This window comes from Ovis aries, chromosome 2, assembly GCF_016772045.2.
Source record: "Ovis aries strain OAR_USU_Benz2616 breed Rambouillet chromosome 2, ARS-UI_Ramb_v3.0, whole genome shotgun sequence".
Lineage (NCBI taxonomy): Eukaryota > Metazoa > Chordata > Mammalia > Artiodactyla > Bovidae > Ovis > Ovis aries.
The window spans coordinates 64,935,199-64,954,106 of record NC_056055.1 but is presented as its reverse complement, the minus strand read 5'-3'; the positions used below and the strand labels follow the sequence as shown (position 1 = coordinate 64,954,106).

Here is an 18,908-nt window from a genome sequence, read left to right as displayed (position 1 = left end):
AAAGTTCAGACAATAGCAAAATGTTTTGTTGAGGGCTGGGAGTTCCATAAGCAATATAGGAATCACAAATAAAAATAGATAATTATAATTTTGTTTTTATCACACAAAAAATTACAGACTGAGGTTAAACAGTGGGCCTATTATATTAGTACAGTGATACCTAACCCTGGCTACATGTTATTACCATCACCCAGAGAGCTTTTAAAAAATTCCAATGGCCAGGCTGCACCCCACACCAATTAAATATGAAGCAGGAGCTGGAGTGGAGGGAACAGACCAGGCCATCACAGGTTTTAAAGCTCCCAAGCTTTCTCCAATGTGCAGTCAAAGAACCTCTGCACCAGCCTTCTGAAGTTACTTAGTCTTACAAAATCTACCTAGTGGATGAAAATTTCCTCATTATTTCTGCCCATAGCTTCTTTGCAGATGGGATATGGAATGAAAAAAAAAATTGACTGCTTGCTAGATAGTCACACACATACATGAAAAAATACATGCACACATATTTTTATTTTATTTAAATTGGGCCCTGACCATTAGCATATAAATCAGAAAAACTGAGTGCTTTAGAACTTATATATCCTCTTCAAATCTTTAAAGAGCCAAACTCTAAAAATCACACATAAAAGATATTTGTCATAAAAACACACACACACACAAACTTTAATCACCTTGAGGAACAATGATCCAATAATATATTTAATAGGTAAGATTTCATTCATCAATGTACAAAAAAAACACCCCAAAACCTAAACTTTGATTAAGACACGTACTCTTTTAACAAGGGTACTTACAGTTAGAAAGGTTTATCGGTAGCACTTTGAGGTAGCATATTTTGAAAAGTAATGGAAATAAAGTCACAGAGCTGCTCTGCAGTTTCTTTTGGACACAAAAGGACAGGCTGTTAGCTGTTGCTCTTGACAGAGAAGAGTGAATTTGTCTGTACTCATTGCCAAAGTCAGCCTGACCATATTCCTTGCTGTGGCCATCCCCACGTTACACTTCATACACTGTGGGTTTAGGAAAAGATAAAAGCATTTCAACACCTCTTTCCTCTTGGTGTAGTGACATCCTGGCTGTGGCATCAATCTCCTTTAGCCACATGCAGTCCTCACTGGCAGGAGATGTACACACCCAGTAAGAAGAAAAATAGGGCATTACAGTGCCTTTTTTTCAGTGGGCTCTAACGATTTACTTAAGAGTGATGGACTCCTCTAAGGCTAAAAAGAGGTTTGTTTCTGAATATTCTCTCCTTGATTCTGGCCCTTAAAAGGTTCTCCTGTTTTTCCTCTCCCTGAGTACAATATTTCGGGGTATCATTAAGTTTTTTGCAATTGTCCTGCCAGGTTGGTGAGCAGAGAAGCTTTTTTAAAAAAATCCACACAAAAAACAAATCTAAAAAACGGGTGCAGGAGTAACTCCAAGAACAGACTTCCTTTGTGCAAGTTGAAATGACACAAGTTAATAGTTCAGGAAAATGGCCTGCTCCTTTTTTTAAAAAATGTAAATATTTAGGTCAGCTCTTGCATTTTAAATACAAATATACAGTCAAACAGGCTAAGGATTAAAGCTGCAAAAATGGTCCCACCAACATCAGACCAAGGTGCGGGTCCAATTTTTGCCCAATGGTCACAGATTAAAGGGATGTCGAACCCATAAAAGCCCTTTTTTTTTCCCCCCAATAATACTTGCTGTTTGAAAGTTGAATCCTTAGAAGGAATCAATATACAAATGAATAAAAATAGCACATGTCCAAGCAAAAAAGGGCATGAGCTGGGCCTGAGTTGCCACTTAAAACTCCATCATTCAGTATCATACAAAATCCTCAAAGGCTGCCTGGAATCAGGGCTCAAGGCATTCCTGGACATGCCAGCCACCCAGGTCAACTGCCGACGCAAAGTCAACGACACAAGTGAACATTAGACTTCAAGTATCCAAGGTGCTACAAGAGCTGGTCCTCTCAAGGACTGACTCTCCTCAGGCTGACTCTCAGAAGCTCCCCTTCCCTCACAGCATCCCATTTTGTACAAAAGATGAAGCACTGTTTACGGTCACTACGAAACACAGGAGTGGGACGTGAGGGATAAGAGAACTGATCTCTGAAATATACCAGCCTAACAAATACAAATAAATTCTTTACCACTTTGTACAACTAGAAGGTGCGTAAGCTGGTATTCAAGCAATCTCTTTAAACTCTTACTTTTCTCCCCTTTCTGCCTCAAACAGGAAAATGCTTCCGTTGGGTTAACAGTGTCATTTTAAAATGCCATAAATTAAATAAGTTAGTTCACATTTTATCCCCCAGCACTTAAGTTACAGTTAAGTCTCTAATGTGCCTTTGAAGTTTGCTTCAACAGCTCCAGGTCTCTTCGGCGGATAGTGTCAGCTCTGTGACAACCATATTCGTCCAGCTGCAAAGGTATGAATTGTTCAAGCAGCCCGAGGCCCTGTCTAGCAGGGCTGGTATACAGCTTAGTCCATGATGGTTTAAAGTTTCCATTGAATCCCAAAAATATGGTACTTCCTAAAAAAAAAAAAAAAAGTTCAATTTGTATCTCTACTAGTTGCAGGCAAGATAATGTGAAAGGTGAGGTGGAGGTGAGCGAAACAAAAAACAACCAAAAAACTATACTTCCTTACGTCAGAGAATGAACTCTTACCACCCACCCCCTGCCCCAAATAACAAACTACATCCCAACACACTTCCTCTAACACTGTCTCCTGATTTAGAAATTATCTTCATAATACCCACCCCAGCCTAACAAGCTCATGAAAGCAGGCTGGTAGCTACACTCCACCATAAAAATGTATATGTTGCTGCTCTCCTAAAAACTTTATGGAAGAATACAGATACAAACCTTTGTTATAAAGATTGGCTGGCTTGGCTAATCCCAGAGGTACTAATGAATCCGAAATATTCAACTGCTTTATCTGTCCTCTTGTGCTCAACAGGACAACTGACCTGTAAAAAAGTTAGAAAATCAGAGCAAGTTTCAATAATTCAACATGTGTTTACTGAGTACCTTTCTGAAGTAAATACTAGATAGATAAAAGCAGAACTCACAAAGCAAAAAGCACTCCACATGCCTTTTCACCCTTGCTGTTACAAGGGTCTACTTCAATTCCACACCTGGAACTTAATGTTTCTATTACAAGGAGGTCTCTAAATATAGGGAAAACTAGTGAGAGTTGGACTGTGAAGAAAGCTGAGCACCGAAGAATTGATGCTTTTGAACTGTGGTGTTGGAGAAGACTCTTGAGAGTCCCTTGGACTGCAAGGAGATCCAAGCAGTCCATCCTAAAGGAAATCAGTCCTGGGTGTTCATTGGAAGGACTGATGCTAAAGCTGAAACTCCAGTACTTTGGCCATCTCATGCGAAGAGTTGACTCATTGGAAAAGACCCTGATGCTGGGAGGGATTGGGGGGCAGGAGGAGAAGGGGATGACAGAGGATGAGATGGCTAGATGGCATCACCGACTCGATGCACATAAGTTTGGGTGAACTCTGGGAGTTGGTGATGGACAGGGAGGCCTGGCGTGCTGCGATTCATGGGGTCGCAAAGAGTTGGACACAACTAAGTGACTGAACTGAACTGAACTGAAAGTCATATACATCAGTTGACCTAGTGGATGTCTTGGGACACAGCTCCTTCATGGAGCAAACTATTTTAACAGAAGAGGTTGGTTTTGTTTGTTTCAGACATTCTATACATCTACTTATGTTCTACTATCTATTTACTAAGTAAATGGATAAACGCCAAACCTTAAAAAAAAAGAAAGAAAATGTTTCCCATGTCTTGGTTTAAATTGCTACTTATATTATGAGTATATCACCACATACAATCAGATCTGTTTGTGGATTTTCTCTTCTGATCTCTCTCTCCTTTGCCACTACTACACATAATTACTATGGCTTTATGGTTTGGGCTTCCCTGGTGGCTCAGATGGTAAAGAATCCACCTGTAATGTGAGAGACCTGGGTTTGATCCCTGGGTTGGGAAGATCCCCTGGAGAAGGGAACAGCTACCCACTCCAGTATTCTGGCCTGGAGAATTCCATGGACTGTATAGTCCATGGGGTCACAAAGAGTTGGACATGACTGAGAGACTTTCACTTTTGGTTTGTTTTAATATCTGATAAAATAAGCCCCTTGTATTATTGTAATTAGTTTTAAAATGTTTTATGACTCCCTTATTTATTTTTCCAGATGAACTTCATCATCAACTGTCAAAAACAATAGAAAAGTAACCTACTGGTACACTAACAGAAATGTATTAGATTTAAATTTTAATTTAGATAGAGTAACATGAGTATGCCAAAGCCTTTGACTGTGTGGATCACAATAAACTATGGAAAATTCTGAGAGAGATGGGAATACCAGACCACCTGACCTGCCTCTTGAGAAATCTGTATGCAGAACAGGAAGCAACAGTTAGACTGGACATGGAACAACAGACTGGTTCCCAATAGGAAAAGGAGTACATCAAGGCTGTATACTGTCACCCCACTTATTTAACTTATATGCAGAGTACATCATGAGAAACAAGGGGCTAGAAGAAGCACAGGCTGGAATCAAGATTGCTGGGAGAAATATCAACAACCTCAGCTATGCAAATGACACCATCCTTATGGCAGAAAGTGAAGAGGAACTAAAAAGCTTCTTGATGAAAGTGAAAGAGGAGAGTGAAAAAGTTGGCTTAAAGCTCAACATTCAGAAAACGAAGATCATGGCATCTGGTCCCATCACTTCATGGAAAATAGATGGGCCAACAGTGGCAACAGTATCAGACTTTATTTTGGGGGGGTTCCAAAATCACTGCAGATGGTGATTCAGTTCAGTTCAGTTCAGTTCAGTTCAGTCGCTCAGTCATTCAGTCGTTCAGTCCAACTCTTTGCAACCCCAGGCCTCCCTGTCCATCACCAACTCCCTGAGTTTACTCAGACTCGCGTCCATCGAGTCAGAGATGCCAGTCAGCCATCTCATCCTCGATCGTCCCCTTCTTCTCCTGCCCCAATCCCTCCCAGCATCAAAGACTTTTCCAATGAGCAGCCATGAAATTAAAAGACACTTACTCCTTGGAAGGAAAGTTATGACCAACCTAGACAACATATTAAAAAGCAGAGACATTACTTTGCCAACAAAGGTCTGTCTAGTCAAGGCTATGGTTTTTCCAGTGGTCATGTATGAATGCGAGAGTTGCACTGTGAAGAAAGCTGAGTGCCAAAGAATTGATGCTTTTGAACTGCGGTATTGGAAAAGACTGTTGAGAGTCCCTTGGACTGCAAGGAGATCCAACCAGTCCATTCTAAAGGAGATCAGTCCTGGGTGTTCTTTGGAAGGAACGATGCTAAAGCTGAAACTCCAGTACTTTGGCCACCTCATGTGAAGAGCTGACTCATTGGAAAAGACCCTGATGCTGGGAGGGATTGGGGGCAGGAGGAGAAGGGGATGACAGAGGATGAGATGGCTGGATGGCATCACCAACTTGATGCACGTTGAGTTTGAGTGAAATCCGGGAGTTGGTGATAGACAGGGAGGCCTGGTGTGCTGAAATTCATGGGGTCGCAGAGTCAGACACGACTGAGGGACTGAACTGAACTGACACCTTTACAGAATTAACTTTTCCATCCAGAAGCAGGGAGAGCCTTTCCTTTTACTCTTATCATATATCCTTTATTATAGCATTTCTTTTCTTAATATATTGGGCGCCTTGCATGACTATTGTGTTGCTCTAAACATCTGTGGTGAGCTTTATGTTCCAGATTGTTTTAGGTGAAGTGACTGACTCTGTTTATTTTCCAACATTAGGAAAAAAATCTTTAGATACATAAAGAAAATTGAGGCCTTGCAAAGTAAATACCTACAAATGTATTAAATCAGAAGATAGAGCTATATGTACACAAAGAATGTTATACTGAAAGAATATCATGACTTTACGGGACTTGTTGAGATCTGGTTCTTTAAAGTTTAAGGAGCGTAAGTGACCAGATCAGTTGATGATGATTCAAATGCTACATAGGACTTTGCTCCCTGGGAAGCCTATGTTCCTCCCTTTGGGGCTTCATTAAATGAAAGCCTGTGTGTAAAATCAATGTCCACAGGAAAGCAAAGGGGGCAGAAAGGGGACTGAATTTATCTTCTTGCCTCCAGTCAGGGTCTGCCCAACACAAATACAGCATGGTGCACCTTTGTTCAGATAATAACAAAGAAAAATGAATCATGCTAGGGCTCTTAAAAAAGAGATCACACACTCATCCACTTAAAAAATCAATTTAGTCCTTTCCAGTCAATTCCAAGTGACCCAGGTGGCAACTTCCTATACCAGAGTCATAGCACAATGCTGTCCAAGGGTTCATCAGCAGGATAGACTGTTACAAAGGCAAAACTCAATAAAATTGTTTTAAAATGATAATGAGCCTTCTGAGAGAGTTGGGTACAATGTAGATCAGCTTAATACTAAGAAGTGGGATAGGAACGATCCAAAATGTTGAGCTTTTCTCCTTCCAAGAACCTTCCCATCATTTGCAAACTTCTAACATCCAAGCCCTCACTTATCAATGATAAGCAACTTAGATCACACAGGCATCAACCTGAAACTGGAAAAGGAATGAGTATCCATCCTTCAAGAATCCTAAATACCCAGAGTAAAAAAGAAAAGTACAGAAGCCAAAACTCAGAGTTAGCCAGGTGTCATCTTTAAGGTACCTTATCCTTTATATAGGGCAAGCTTCACCTACCTTGGAGGGATGCCTGTTTTTAAGTATTCTTCCATGCGACTGACATCAGTGAAAGAGAAAACCTTTTTTTCTGTCAACCGGAAGGGAACACTGCAGGCATCCACGATCAGGAGGAGGACGCCCACACTTCGGAAGGGAAAGTCGGTGCCATTGATCTGAGAATACAAGATCGTCCTCCGCTGTCATTACCAATTCAGTATCTTTCCAGCCCCTTTCCCTCTGTCTTCTAAACCCATGAATCAAAAACAATAATCCCAAGATTCAAACTGCATGTTCCATCACTCTTCCTCTGCCAACATTTGAAACTGAGTCTGTGTTTTCACAGGCTTTTACCTTGACTGGTCTCTACTGATTGCTCTAAGCAAGACATGGCAGCCTACACTCAGCTGAGTAGGGTGACTCTGCAGGTTCAGGGGTTTCATTCTTACATACATACTCTCTCACTGGGGTCAGTTTCCAACTCAGTGATCAGGTGACGGCCTCTATACTGAAGCTCAGATGTTGTCACATTGTTCAGGAAAAAAACATATTGTATAAACTATATACAATAGGTATCTAGTCACATAGGTAGGTAAGTAGAGAGAGAGACTTCCTTAACCCACATAAACTCCTGCCCCATCAGAGCTTAGGTTTGAAACATCGGAGGAGGCAGATAGTTTCATCTGCTTTGTTCCATACACAGGTCTCCCTTAAAATCAAAATGGAAAACAGGAAATTTTACCAGAATTTAAGCCACGAGTAGTGATATCTTGTTCAAACAATTACTGTGAACTGAAAGTTCCAGGCGTTCTCTTTAAATTAATGGCTTGAGACATTTTCAAGAAAAAGGAATTCCAGATATACCCAAATCTCATAAATTCCTCAACCAAAAAAGGAAAGAAAAAAATCTTGACTGAAAAAATGATTTAACACTAAGCCATGGACACTGTTTCTCTTTAAAATGTGTAAAATTATAAACTATCTTAAAAGTTAACAAATGAGAGATGCTCTCTTCATTATACCTGTCCTCACTTGGAGAAGTTATACTTAAATTTTATTTCTAATCACTAATGATCTCACAGGAATTCAAAATGGCTTTTTGCCTGTATTGAAACTGCTCTAGTCCAGAGATTAATTCTAGAAGTGCTTAATATATAGTGCCATTCTGTATTTAGAAAGATTGAAAGTGACTCATTTTTTTAAACCTGAATACTTAGAACTGAGACACATTTGATTAAACAAAAAAATCATGATCTTTAACACACTCAAACTGCCCCCTTGAAAACCTGCTGTTTAAAAGAAACACAAGATTTTCCATAAAAACTAAAGTAAGGCCACATCCAGCAAAGACTTTTCAGGTAATACATGCGAAAAGTGTTGGAGGTAGACATGACGAAACACAGTCCTCTGTGACCTCTTTACGGTTCCAGGCACGCAGTGACTCCAGCAATGGAGTCGAACAATGTCTGCAGACCCCAAGGAATACCCTACCTGAGACTGTCTGGGCAATACAGTATCTTGTTTAATTACCTAGTAAGCTAGTGGAACAGAGACTCAGCACCCAGTTGCATCCCTTTGCAACTGACACCCACCAGATTCCACACAAGGAAGCTGGGATGGGTTCTTCACACTGCTGACTTTACTGAGATGTTGAGCTAACAAACTTCCTACATCATGAATATACTACAAAATGAAGACATGCTAACATAAAGCAATAGGTATATATACGTGAGAAACCTTGGAGTTATATTTAAGTAGGGATCTTTCTTTCTTTTCCTTCCTTCCCTCCTTTCTTTCTAATTGTGGTAAGAACACTAACATGAAATCCATCCTCTTAAATATTTTAAGTGGACAATATATTATTACTGATTACAGGGAAAATGCTGTAAAGCAGATTTTGAGAGTTTATGTATTTTATTCAACCGAAATTTTATGCCTGATGATTAATAACTCTGCGTTTCACCCTCCTCATCTTAAGTAGGGGTACTTTTAATTCAAAATTATTAAAAAGTTCTTAATTCAGAGTTAAGTTCTGGCAGTGGATAATGGTGATGGCCACAAATAAAAGAGATTGAGAGAGGAAGAAAAAAAAAAGATTTAAGTTTGTTCACATATATGTGAATTTGTAAATGTGTTGTCCACCACTTTAAAAATTAAAAAAAAAAAAAACAGCTCCCAAAGAGACCACATGAGACTGAGCCCAGGCCCTGGCTGGGTATCAGTTGGCTAGGTACCTCCTACCCAAAGAGCCCTTTATATAGATGCACTCTGGTCAACTCAGTTTTGGACAGGCCACATGCCTAAAGCGGGCTTCCCTGATAGCTAAGTTGGTAAAGAATCCGCCTAAAATGAAGGAGACCCCGTATCGATTCCTGGGTTGCAAAGATCTGCTGGAGAAGGGATAGGCTTCCTTGGTGGCTCAGCTGGTAAAGAATCCGTTTGCAATGCAGGAGACCTGGGTTTGATCCCTGGGTTCGGAAGATCCCCTGGAAAAGGGAAAGGCTACCCACTCCAGCATTCTGGCCTGGAGAATTCCACGGACTGTATAGTCTGTGGGGTTGCGAAGAGTCAGACACGACTGACTTTCACTTTCACTCAGCTTTCACAGACTGATTAACCTTGCTGGCGAACTTGGCTTTTAGGCCAAATTCCAATACTGACACTCAGGCTAACACTTATACTTCCATTAACCTACTTAAAGACAACTAACACTTTGCATTGTCACCTTCCTCATCTGAAAAACTGGGAGCCAAGCAATCTCAAAATAAGAGGCTGAAGAGATTTTAAAACCTTCACCTTCCATATTTTAAACAAATAACTGGGGAGTTTCTTTAAAGTTTCAAAAACTGAGGTTAAAAACAATTTCCTACATATTAATTGTCAATGACAATTTTTTAAACCAAAAATACCTTTTCTCCTATAGAAAAGGAATCTGGGTCACCTGAATAATTTTAACATTTGCCTAAAAGTAATCAATAAACTGAGAAAAAATTTTTAATAAATTTCATTTATTTAAAAATACATATGTTTAGGAGTATTTATACCTCTGTTGTATAGCTCACTACCAACAATAAAAATGTGATTAGAAACAAGTGAATGTTGTCAGAGATAATTTATGTTACCAGGATAGAATGAAAAAGTGAGAAGCTGAGGCAGTGCACACAGCAGATGGTACTCACAGAAATAACAGACACATCTCCACGCTGAGTCTCTGCTTGACTGGGTGACCGGAATTGCACAGGGAGGTAGCTTGTATGAGGATCACTTGTAAACACCGCCTACATGGGGAAGAAGTTCCATATCTATGTTAACCTTCCAAAAAGATCCTTCAAAATAAACTCAACTATATCAAAGCCAGTGAATGGTTTTTTGGGGTTTTTTCTCTGAACTTTCTGTACATATTTCATGACCTGGAATTTTATTTTTTGATTCAAGCTTTAATAGGAGAATGGTATATTCCTCATTTTCTAGAGCAATCCCAGTTTCAAGTCATTGCAATCTTGTTAATAAGATCAGCTCTCTAAATGACTATATAAATATGCTTTTATCTAAATCTTTGTAAACATTTCATGCAAAAATGTCACAAATCTTTTTGAAGGCTCTTTTCAGACCAGTTATCCTCAACTGTGATTCAGTCACTCCAGGATTGAGGAAAGAAGTATAGATGACAAGGATTACTCTGTTTAAAAACTTTTAGGGGCCTTGTACATCACCAATTTTGTTTAAATTCCTCTACCTGACCTGCAAAATGTTCCACAAACAGAGCCACTATTCTATTTCCCATATTCTATCCACATTCAACATGTAGGGGATTTCCCTCAGTTTTCCACTCTTCTGCCACTTGCCTTTTCAGTTGCTGTTCCTTCCCCCAGAACGCCCTTCCATTTTCCCTTCTACTTCAAACCACTTCCAACCTCCAAATCCCACCATCTGCCTCCTCCCTAAAGGCTATCTTCTCAATCAAAAGCACTCAACTCTTTACACAATTTAACACTTGAAAGTATATGTACCGAGGAATTCCCTGGTAGTCTAGTGGTTAGGACTTAGCACTTTTACTACCTCGGACTGAGTTCAATTCCTGGTCAGGGAACTAAGATCCAACAAGCCATGTGGTACGGTCAAAAAAAAAAAAAAAAAAAAAATATATATATATATATATATATGTATGTATGTATGTATATTCTTATAAATCAATGCCAACAAGAACAAATAATCATAGCAAGAGCAGATAATCATGATGTTAAGTATCCAGGAGCTGAACATTTGTTTGAAGTCTCAGGTCTGAAGTCAAAAATTCTTGTGAATTTTCCTACTTATCAGATGATTAAATTATCTTTACAAATTCTAGTATTTCTTAAGTATAAATTATTTGAAGTCTTCTCAGTAACGAAGGACTTTCTTAACAATTCAACTTGAGAATTAGGCTGGAAAATTTACTTCTCCACAAAGATTATCTGACAATTTCACTTTAACAGTCAAGACATTACACAGGACAGGCAAGGATTCATATAAGCTTATTTCTGTACCTGGTTTATTTTCTGGTCTGTTGGTTAGTTTAGTTGAACTGGAGTATAGAGGTGGCTCAAGGGTATAAGAGACCAAGACTGTGATAGTGAGTTGTCATCAGAAAAATAATCATCATATATCACAACAGGAAGCATAAATCCCCCTTCCTTTCCCTGTTCTTACTGCCACCAATGGATAGAAACAAGACAAATTAGAAATAAGAAAGAAATATGTAGAGGTTTTCTCCCTCTTATTACAGTATGCATTTCTGTGGCAGTAAGAACTTTTTTAAAAACTCCTCCAGGCCCATGAAACTAAAATGCGAATGTTTATCAGAATCACCTGCAGGGTCTGTTAAAGCAAAGACCATAAGCCCCACTCCTTAAGTTTCTGATTGGGCAGAACTGGGTGGGGCCCAAGAGTTCCAATTTTCCCAAGTTCCCAGGTGATGCTGATGCTGCTGGTCTGGGGACCACAAGTTGAGAACCATTCCTCTTGACCCATATTTGTTTATATATAGGTTAAATATTAATCAGGGCAATATTGATTCTGTACTTCTTTTTCTTCTGGAATCAATGTGACTTCCTATGGGGTTTCCCATGCCTGATTTTAGCTCATAATTTGGATATACATTTCACTTCCGGCCAAAGTCAGTTTGTACTTTTAATTATAGGTAAACATAATAGCATATGCTTCAAATTAATGGTTTTTCATCTTAATGGAAACAATATTCATGAGTGCCTTTTCTAAAGATAAATTCCACACTGCCAAGAAAACAGATATTTCCACCTCACTGACATGTATACATAATAGTGATATTATAATGGAATCACAGCTGAGAAAGAAACAGTGACAACCAATAAATCCACAGTGACCCAGGGCAAACTGATGTGTAAATACATTTTGACTGATTTTATTATAAATTTGGACTGGTTTGCTTATGATCATTAAATTCTAGAGTGGGCCAAAATTCAGGAGAAATCTTTCAATATTTATAAACTGGCAGCAAACATGATCAAAAAATTTACGAACAAATGCTGGAGGGGGTGTGGAGAAAAGGGAATCCTCTTGCATTGTTGTGCTGTGCTTAGCCACTCAGTCGTGTCCGACTCTCTGCAACCCCATGGACTGTAGGCCGCCAGGCTTCTCTGTCCATGGGGATTTCCCAGGCAAGAATTCTGGAGAGGATTGCCATGCCCTTCTCCAGGGGATCTTCCCAATCCAGCGATCGAACCAAGGTCTCCCACATTGCAGGCAGATGCTTCAACATCTGAGCCACAAAGGAAGGCCTGGTGCCTGCACTGCTGGTGAGAATGTAAACTGATACAGCCACTGCAGAGAAGAGTGTGCAGGCTCCTTAAAAACTAGAAATAAAACCACCACATGACCCAACAATTCCACTACTGGGCATATACCCTGAGGAAACCATAACTGAAAAAGACACATGTACCACAATGTTCACTGCAGCACTATTTACAGTAACTAGGACATGGAAGCAACCTAGATGTCCATTGACATGAATGGATAAAGAAGCTGTGGAACATATACACAATGGAATTTCAGTCATAAAAAGGAATGCATTTGAGTCAGTTCTAATGAGGTGGATGAACCTACAGCCTATTATACAGAATGAAGTCAGAAAGAGAAAAACAAATGTTGTATATTAACGCATATATGTGGAATCTGGAAAGACTGTATTGATGAATCCATCTGCAGAGCAACAACGGAGATGTAGACACAGAAAACAGATTTGTGGACACTGGGGGAAGGAGGACAAATAGACAGTAGGATGGCAACATAAATTACCATATGTAAAATAGATAGCCAGTGGGAATTTGCTATATGATGCAGGTAGCTCAAATCAGGTGCTCTGTGACAACCCAGGGGGTGAGATGGGGTGAAAGGTGGGAGGAAGGTTCAGGAGGAAGGGGACATGTGTATACCTATGGCTGATTCACACTGATATATGGCAGAAACCAACACAATATTGTAAAACAATTACTCTCCAATTAAAAATAAATTTAAAAAATAAAATAAATGGGCAGCACAGATGTTTCAGGGGGGAAAAATGTGCAGACTACACAGAACCTTTTGACTTTTTCTCTTGGACTAAAGCCCACTTTTATTCCGTGTTTTACCTGACGGGTTCCACAGCCTTGACAGAGTCCTTTGAGCATGGATGGCATTGACTTGAGGGCTGATGGCTTTCTGTAATACTGCGGATACGCTTTGGCCATGCAGTTACTGATGTCTTTTGAGTCTGTTGCTGCCTGGATCTTGACTCTTTCGCATCCCTGAGATGAACAGTAACTGTGACCATCCCTGTGGCTTTTGGCTTTAAGATACAGAAACAGCAACCTGCACAAACAGACCAGTCCAAAGGGTATTAGATTTTGACTTTCAAAAACTTACAAAAGTTCCTCAAATTAACTCATGGCCAGTGGGGATATTCATCCAATAATTTTTTCTCAAAAGAAAAATAACTTATAAAACTAATAAAGTTGTTTCTCTTTCCTTTCTGTCCTCATAGGGTTCTAAGTCAAACACAATACCACTTTAGAAAATATCATGAAAATCTGATCCATCATTATGGACAGTATCAAAGTAAATTTCTGGTTTGAATAACCTCAATAGGTAATTTGGGAAGATGGAATTTGGCTTGGCTCAAAAATTCCTTGGAAAACTTAATACTTGTGTTGAGTTTAGAATCTGGTAAATTAGGGTGGTTTATTCTTTCTTTCTTTTTCTTTTAGTTTATACATTATTTTGTTTTAAGGCACAAAACTGGAATAATAAAAACAGCAACTTTGAGACTTGTTTGTTTAAGACTAAGATATGGTCTCATATCAATTCCTGGGATGTATACTAAGAGCAGATGGGCCTGGAGTCCTTCTGTCTACACTTTGGCCAAAATCAAGTGAAATGATCAGTCCCACCCACTCTGAATTCTCCTCCAAAATGAATGGAAAAGCAACTTCTAGGCAGCAGTCCAATGTCTTGTCAGCAAACCTAGGCCTTCTAAACCAAAAGAAGTCAAGATTCTAAAAACGACTTGATCAACTGTGATTGATTACTGGAGTTCACAAGTTCACATTTTAAAATGAAGTCAACAAACAATACAAAGTTGAGACTATGAGGTGAAAATCAGCCACTGTTCCAACACCTGGTCATTTTAACATATACATAAGGAATGACAGGGATCTAATTAGGCATGTGCCTTTTGATATATAATTAAAATCATCAAAATGAACAGAATTAAAAAGAATTTGAACCTCTAAGGCTGAAAGGTTCTAGAAATACCCAGATGAAGCAATATTTCCTTATCATTGTACATATTAATCATTAATTTGTGATCACCAGAATGTCCTTACAAATTTGGGCCGTACATTTATTTTTGCAGAAAATCAACTGGGAATGTGGCTGTTCTGTCATCTATAGAATAAAAGTCCAACTAGGTTTTAAAAGGTTTTAAAAGTCCAAATAGGTTTTAAAATTAGAAGTTAAACATAAGAGAAAGTGATACGAAAGGATTTAAGCTAATCACGCTGGCTGCTGCACCAGCCCTGGAGGGCAAATGAGTCACTTCTTACCCAAAGGTTAACAAGGCAATTGAGTGAACTCCAACCTTATTCCCCCACAGTCAGTCCAGCCACCCTTCTCTTAAATCCAAAAGTTTCTTTCCCCAAACATGCCATGCCATGTTTTTCATGCCTCCATGCATTTATCCATACTGTTCTTGGAACACTTACTCATCTCCTCCTACTCACTCCTCAAGAGTTAGCCCCAGTGTCGCCCTCGTGGGTTGTCACTGACCACCCAAGGCTGAACTTGTGGATTATCTCAAAAGGCACACTATAAGACTTACAGCATTTAAACCTTTCACCCTCCAATTACTTGCTTTACATGCCCACATCCTTCAGTGGACAGTGAGTTTGCAGAAGAAATGCATCTTATTTACATGAGTATCTTTATAGTATCTAGACAATGGTGTGGAGTAGAAATGTCAGCTTAAGGAATGGATATTGGAGGAGCATGCTACTTTCTGGAAGAGTACAGGAGATCAAGCCTACCATAACCCAAAGGCTGAGAGACTGTAACTGGATAAAAGCAGACAAAGCCAACAGGACCCCAGGTGAACAGGATTAGAATTAAAAAGTGGAAAGATGCAGCCTAGAGAAAGTTGAAAGCAAATATGCCATGGTTACACAGTGTTTCTTGTTTTTTGTTTTAAACCCAAGGTCAACTTGAGAGATAGCCTTAAAGGAAGAGAAAAATGAGCTTTTGCTAAAATATGAACTATATCATATGGAAATAATCATCTTTAGAGTTGTTGTGGAAAACATCATTTTAATTTTCAACTGGGCCTACTGGTTCTTTATTGACAAGGGTAATTTCTCTCTCTAAATTGCCTTAATAGGTATACGGCAAACATCTCACTCGATTCCTATTGCCAACTGTAATTATGAGTCATTCTAGTTCTCCTTAAACCTCTAATGGTGATGAGCAGAGAATTACCCACATCAGCTGCTTTTCTAACTAGCCATCACATCACAGCCTATTCTTAGTTACACCGAAGAACTAGTAATTTCACCATTAAAGAAAAGCAAAAGTTTTCGTTCACTGGTTGCCCTGAATTACCCCGTGCTGGAGTCAAAATAAAATTTCCTCTCAGACTGCTTCTTCTGCAGTTCCTCCAGAGAATGCACAGGCTCATACTCTTCCATTTTGGATAACGAGCCATTATGCCGCTGTAAAAAGCCAAAGGTAACCTGAAAACTTGTGTTTGATGGATAGCAGAGACCGACTCGAATCCAGTCATTCCTATAAAGGAGAGACAATAAAAACACAAGTCCACATCTGAGCCAATATCTTCTGAGTATTACAGCATATGTAAATTTTAGCCATGATATTCTCCTTCCTAAATTTCTACTGTGTATGGAGCCACTAACAACGAAAGTCCTGAACCCTAACACACATAAGCTATCCACCTTTCCATGTTACCCAGATTTCTCTCATCATATATTTACAATGATATGGCTTAGAAAAATCTTGTTTGCAACAAGATTTCAGAGAATGTGAATAAACGTTGGATAAAATGTACTCAGATACTGTAAGCAGATAAGAAAATTAAATGAGATGGTTGGGAATGGGTACACTAAGATGGAATAAACACTGATAGCCTGATTGTGGAAATGTACACCGCCAAAAGTTTTCCAAAGGATTTTTTTATTCATAAATATATTTGCATCTTTTATAATAACCCCAGGAAAAATTCCTAGTGGCAAAATTGCCAGTTGCTGTTATTGTTGTTCAGTCAGTAAGTTGTATCCGTAACCCACCAGGCTCCTCTGTCCGTGGGATTTTGCAGGCAAGAGTACTGGAGTGGGTTGCCATTTCCTTCTCCAGAGGATCTTCCCAACCCAGGGATCGAACCCACATTTCCTGCTCGGCAGGCAGATTCTTTCCCACTGAGCAGCCAGGGAAGCCCTAGAATTGCTAGAGACAAAGGTATATGCATTTTTAAAGTCTTTGATAATATTACCAAATTGCAATAGTGTTTTTTCTTACCTAATGTTCTTGGATATAAAATTAATACTCTTCAAAAAACCATTAAAAACATTTCTCCTTTTTTTATCATTTGCTTTTTTCTGATGTTCTTTAAATTGTGGTAAAATACAAAATTTGCCATGTTTGACATTTTTAACTTTACAGTTTAGTGGCATTACGTACATTCACAAGGTTGTACAACGATCACCACTATTCATTTCCAGAACTTTTTAATCATTCTAAAGAATTTTAACACAATATGTAATGAGGGTTTAAAACTGTTCACACAAATTTCATTCAGTAATCCCACTAAAGAATTAGAAGCACAGACTAAAAATAAATAAGAAAAATGTTCTATCCGGTATTATTTGTAATAGTAAAAGGGGAGGAGGGACAGGAGAAAAACAGTCTAAATGTTCATGAGGGAATGGAATAGTTAAATACATTTTGGTATAAGATATACTCAGAGAACCTTTGAGGGTGGAAAGAGATGGGAACCCTATACACATTTATAATGCCTTACTTTGATTAGAAGAATTATAGGCTTTTGCAGTTTTCTTTATGTTTTTCTGCATTTTCTTAGTTTGTGCAATAAGTATAGATTTATAACTTTTAAACTGTTATTTTCAAAAGTGCCACAAAATCCATGATCTCTCTGTAATTATCTTAAACATGGGAAAAAAAACTTACATCTCCTCCTCTTGCCTCTGCCCATGATATAATTTTTACAAACTTTTAGATGATTAAACAAGGAAACTCTGACTGAATTTCAAGCCCATATGGAGTTTTGAAACTTCTGGCTCAGCCCTTTTTTCACTTTAAAACGTTTTTTACTTGCTCAGTATTTATTCAAAAAATTATGTTTGGTATGTACAGAACCCTGTTTACCTTTTGACTGTAATATCTCACCCTCAGGTTCACAACCTGCCAGCTATAACTTTTTGGACTGCTGATCACTCTTTGGCATGTCTCCGCCACCCTCTCTGACAATCATTTGTTCTTTCATTGACTTCTAGGTAGCTCACAGATGGGAGTGATATGATCAGACTGGCTTTTAAAAAGAACTACACCCTGGCCACAATGTGGGCCAAGGATTGGAAGTGGGGGGAGGCGGGGAGACCGAGTAGGAAGCTGCTGCAGGGATCTAGGGGAGATGATAATGACTTAGTCACAAGCAGTGAGGGTGGCAAGAGTGAAGAGATTTGAACAATATTAAGGAGACAGGACCAACCGGGCTTGGCCACTAATAGGATGGAGAAATGAGAGAAAAGAAAGAGCCAAAGATGAGTCCTGAGTTTGTTTTCTTTTTTTGACTTGGTTGACTCAGTAAGTGAAGGTGCAGTTCTTTGGCAGCAACAAGTATTACAGGAAAACAGTAATGGTTCAGTTTAGAGCATATGCCAGAGACCTAACATCTCAGAATAAGAGCATCTACCATATGTTCAGCCATTCTTAAAAGTGGCCTCAGTTCAGTTCAGTCGCTCAGTCGTGTCCGACTTTGCGACCCCATGAACCGCAGCACGCCAGGCCTCCCTGTTCATCACCATCTCCCGGAGTTCACTCAGACTCATGTCCATCAAGTCCATGATGCCATCCAGCCATCTCATCCTCTGTCGTCCCCTTCTCCTCCTGCCCCCAATCCCTCCCAGCATCAGAGTCTTTTCCAATGAGTCAACTCTTCGCATGAGGTGGCCAAAGTATTGGAGTTTCAGCTTTAGCATCATTCCTTCCAAAGAAATTCCAGGGTTGATCTCCTTTAGAATGGACTGGTTGGATCTCCTTGCAGTCCAAGGGACTCTCAAGAGTCTTCTCCAACACCACAGTTCAAAAGCATCAATTCTTCGGCACTCAGCCTTCTTCACAGTCCAACTCTCACATCCATACATGACCACAGGAAAAACCATAGCCTTGACTAGACGGACCTTAGTCGGCAAAGTAATGTCTCTGCTTTTGAATATGCTATCTAGGTTGTTCATAACTTTTCTTCCTAGGAGTAAGTGTCTTTTAATTTCATGGCTGCAGTCACCATCTGCAGTGATTTTGGAGCCCCAAAAAATAAAGTCTGACACAGTTTCTACTGTTTCCCCAGCCTACTTAGAGGCAAATTCTTATATGATCTATGTCCATTTCTGTTCATT

General features: G+C 39.3%; 1 protein-coding gene across 9 annotated transcripts in view; it reads right to left on the bottom strand.

Moving 5' to 3' along the window:
- Positions 1 to 491: 491 nt before the first annotated feature.
- Positions 492 to 18,908, bottom strand: part of CEMIP2 (cell migration inducing hyaluronidase 2) — an 80,503-nt gene continuing 62,086 nt past the window's right edge. For 7 of the 9 annotated variants that reach the window (XM_042243348.2, XM_060409374.1, XM_060409373.1 and 4 more), the window contains 6 exons: positions 15,862 to 16,044; positions 13,362 to 13,581; positions 9,897 to 9,995; positions 6,739 to 6,893; positions 2,859 to 2,962; positions 492 to 2,524 (listed from right to left, as the gene is read on the bottom strand). In XM_042243348.2, the coding sequence (XP_042099282.1) occupies positions 2,328 to 2,524; positions 2,859 to 2,962; positions 6,739 to 6,893; positions 9,897 to 9,995; positions 13,362 to 13,581; positions 15,862 to 16,044 (958 nt within the window). In that variant the 3' untranslated portion in view covers positions 492 to 2,327. The remainder of the gene's footprint in view (positions 2,525 to 2,858; positions 2,963 to 6,738; positions 6,894 to 9,896; positions 9,996 to 13,361; positions 13,582 to 15,861; positions 16,045 to 18,908) is intronic. The other 2 variants (XM_027964507.3, XM_060409375.1) reach the window with 1 other exon arrangement.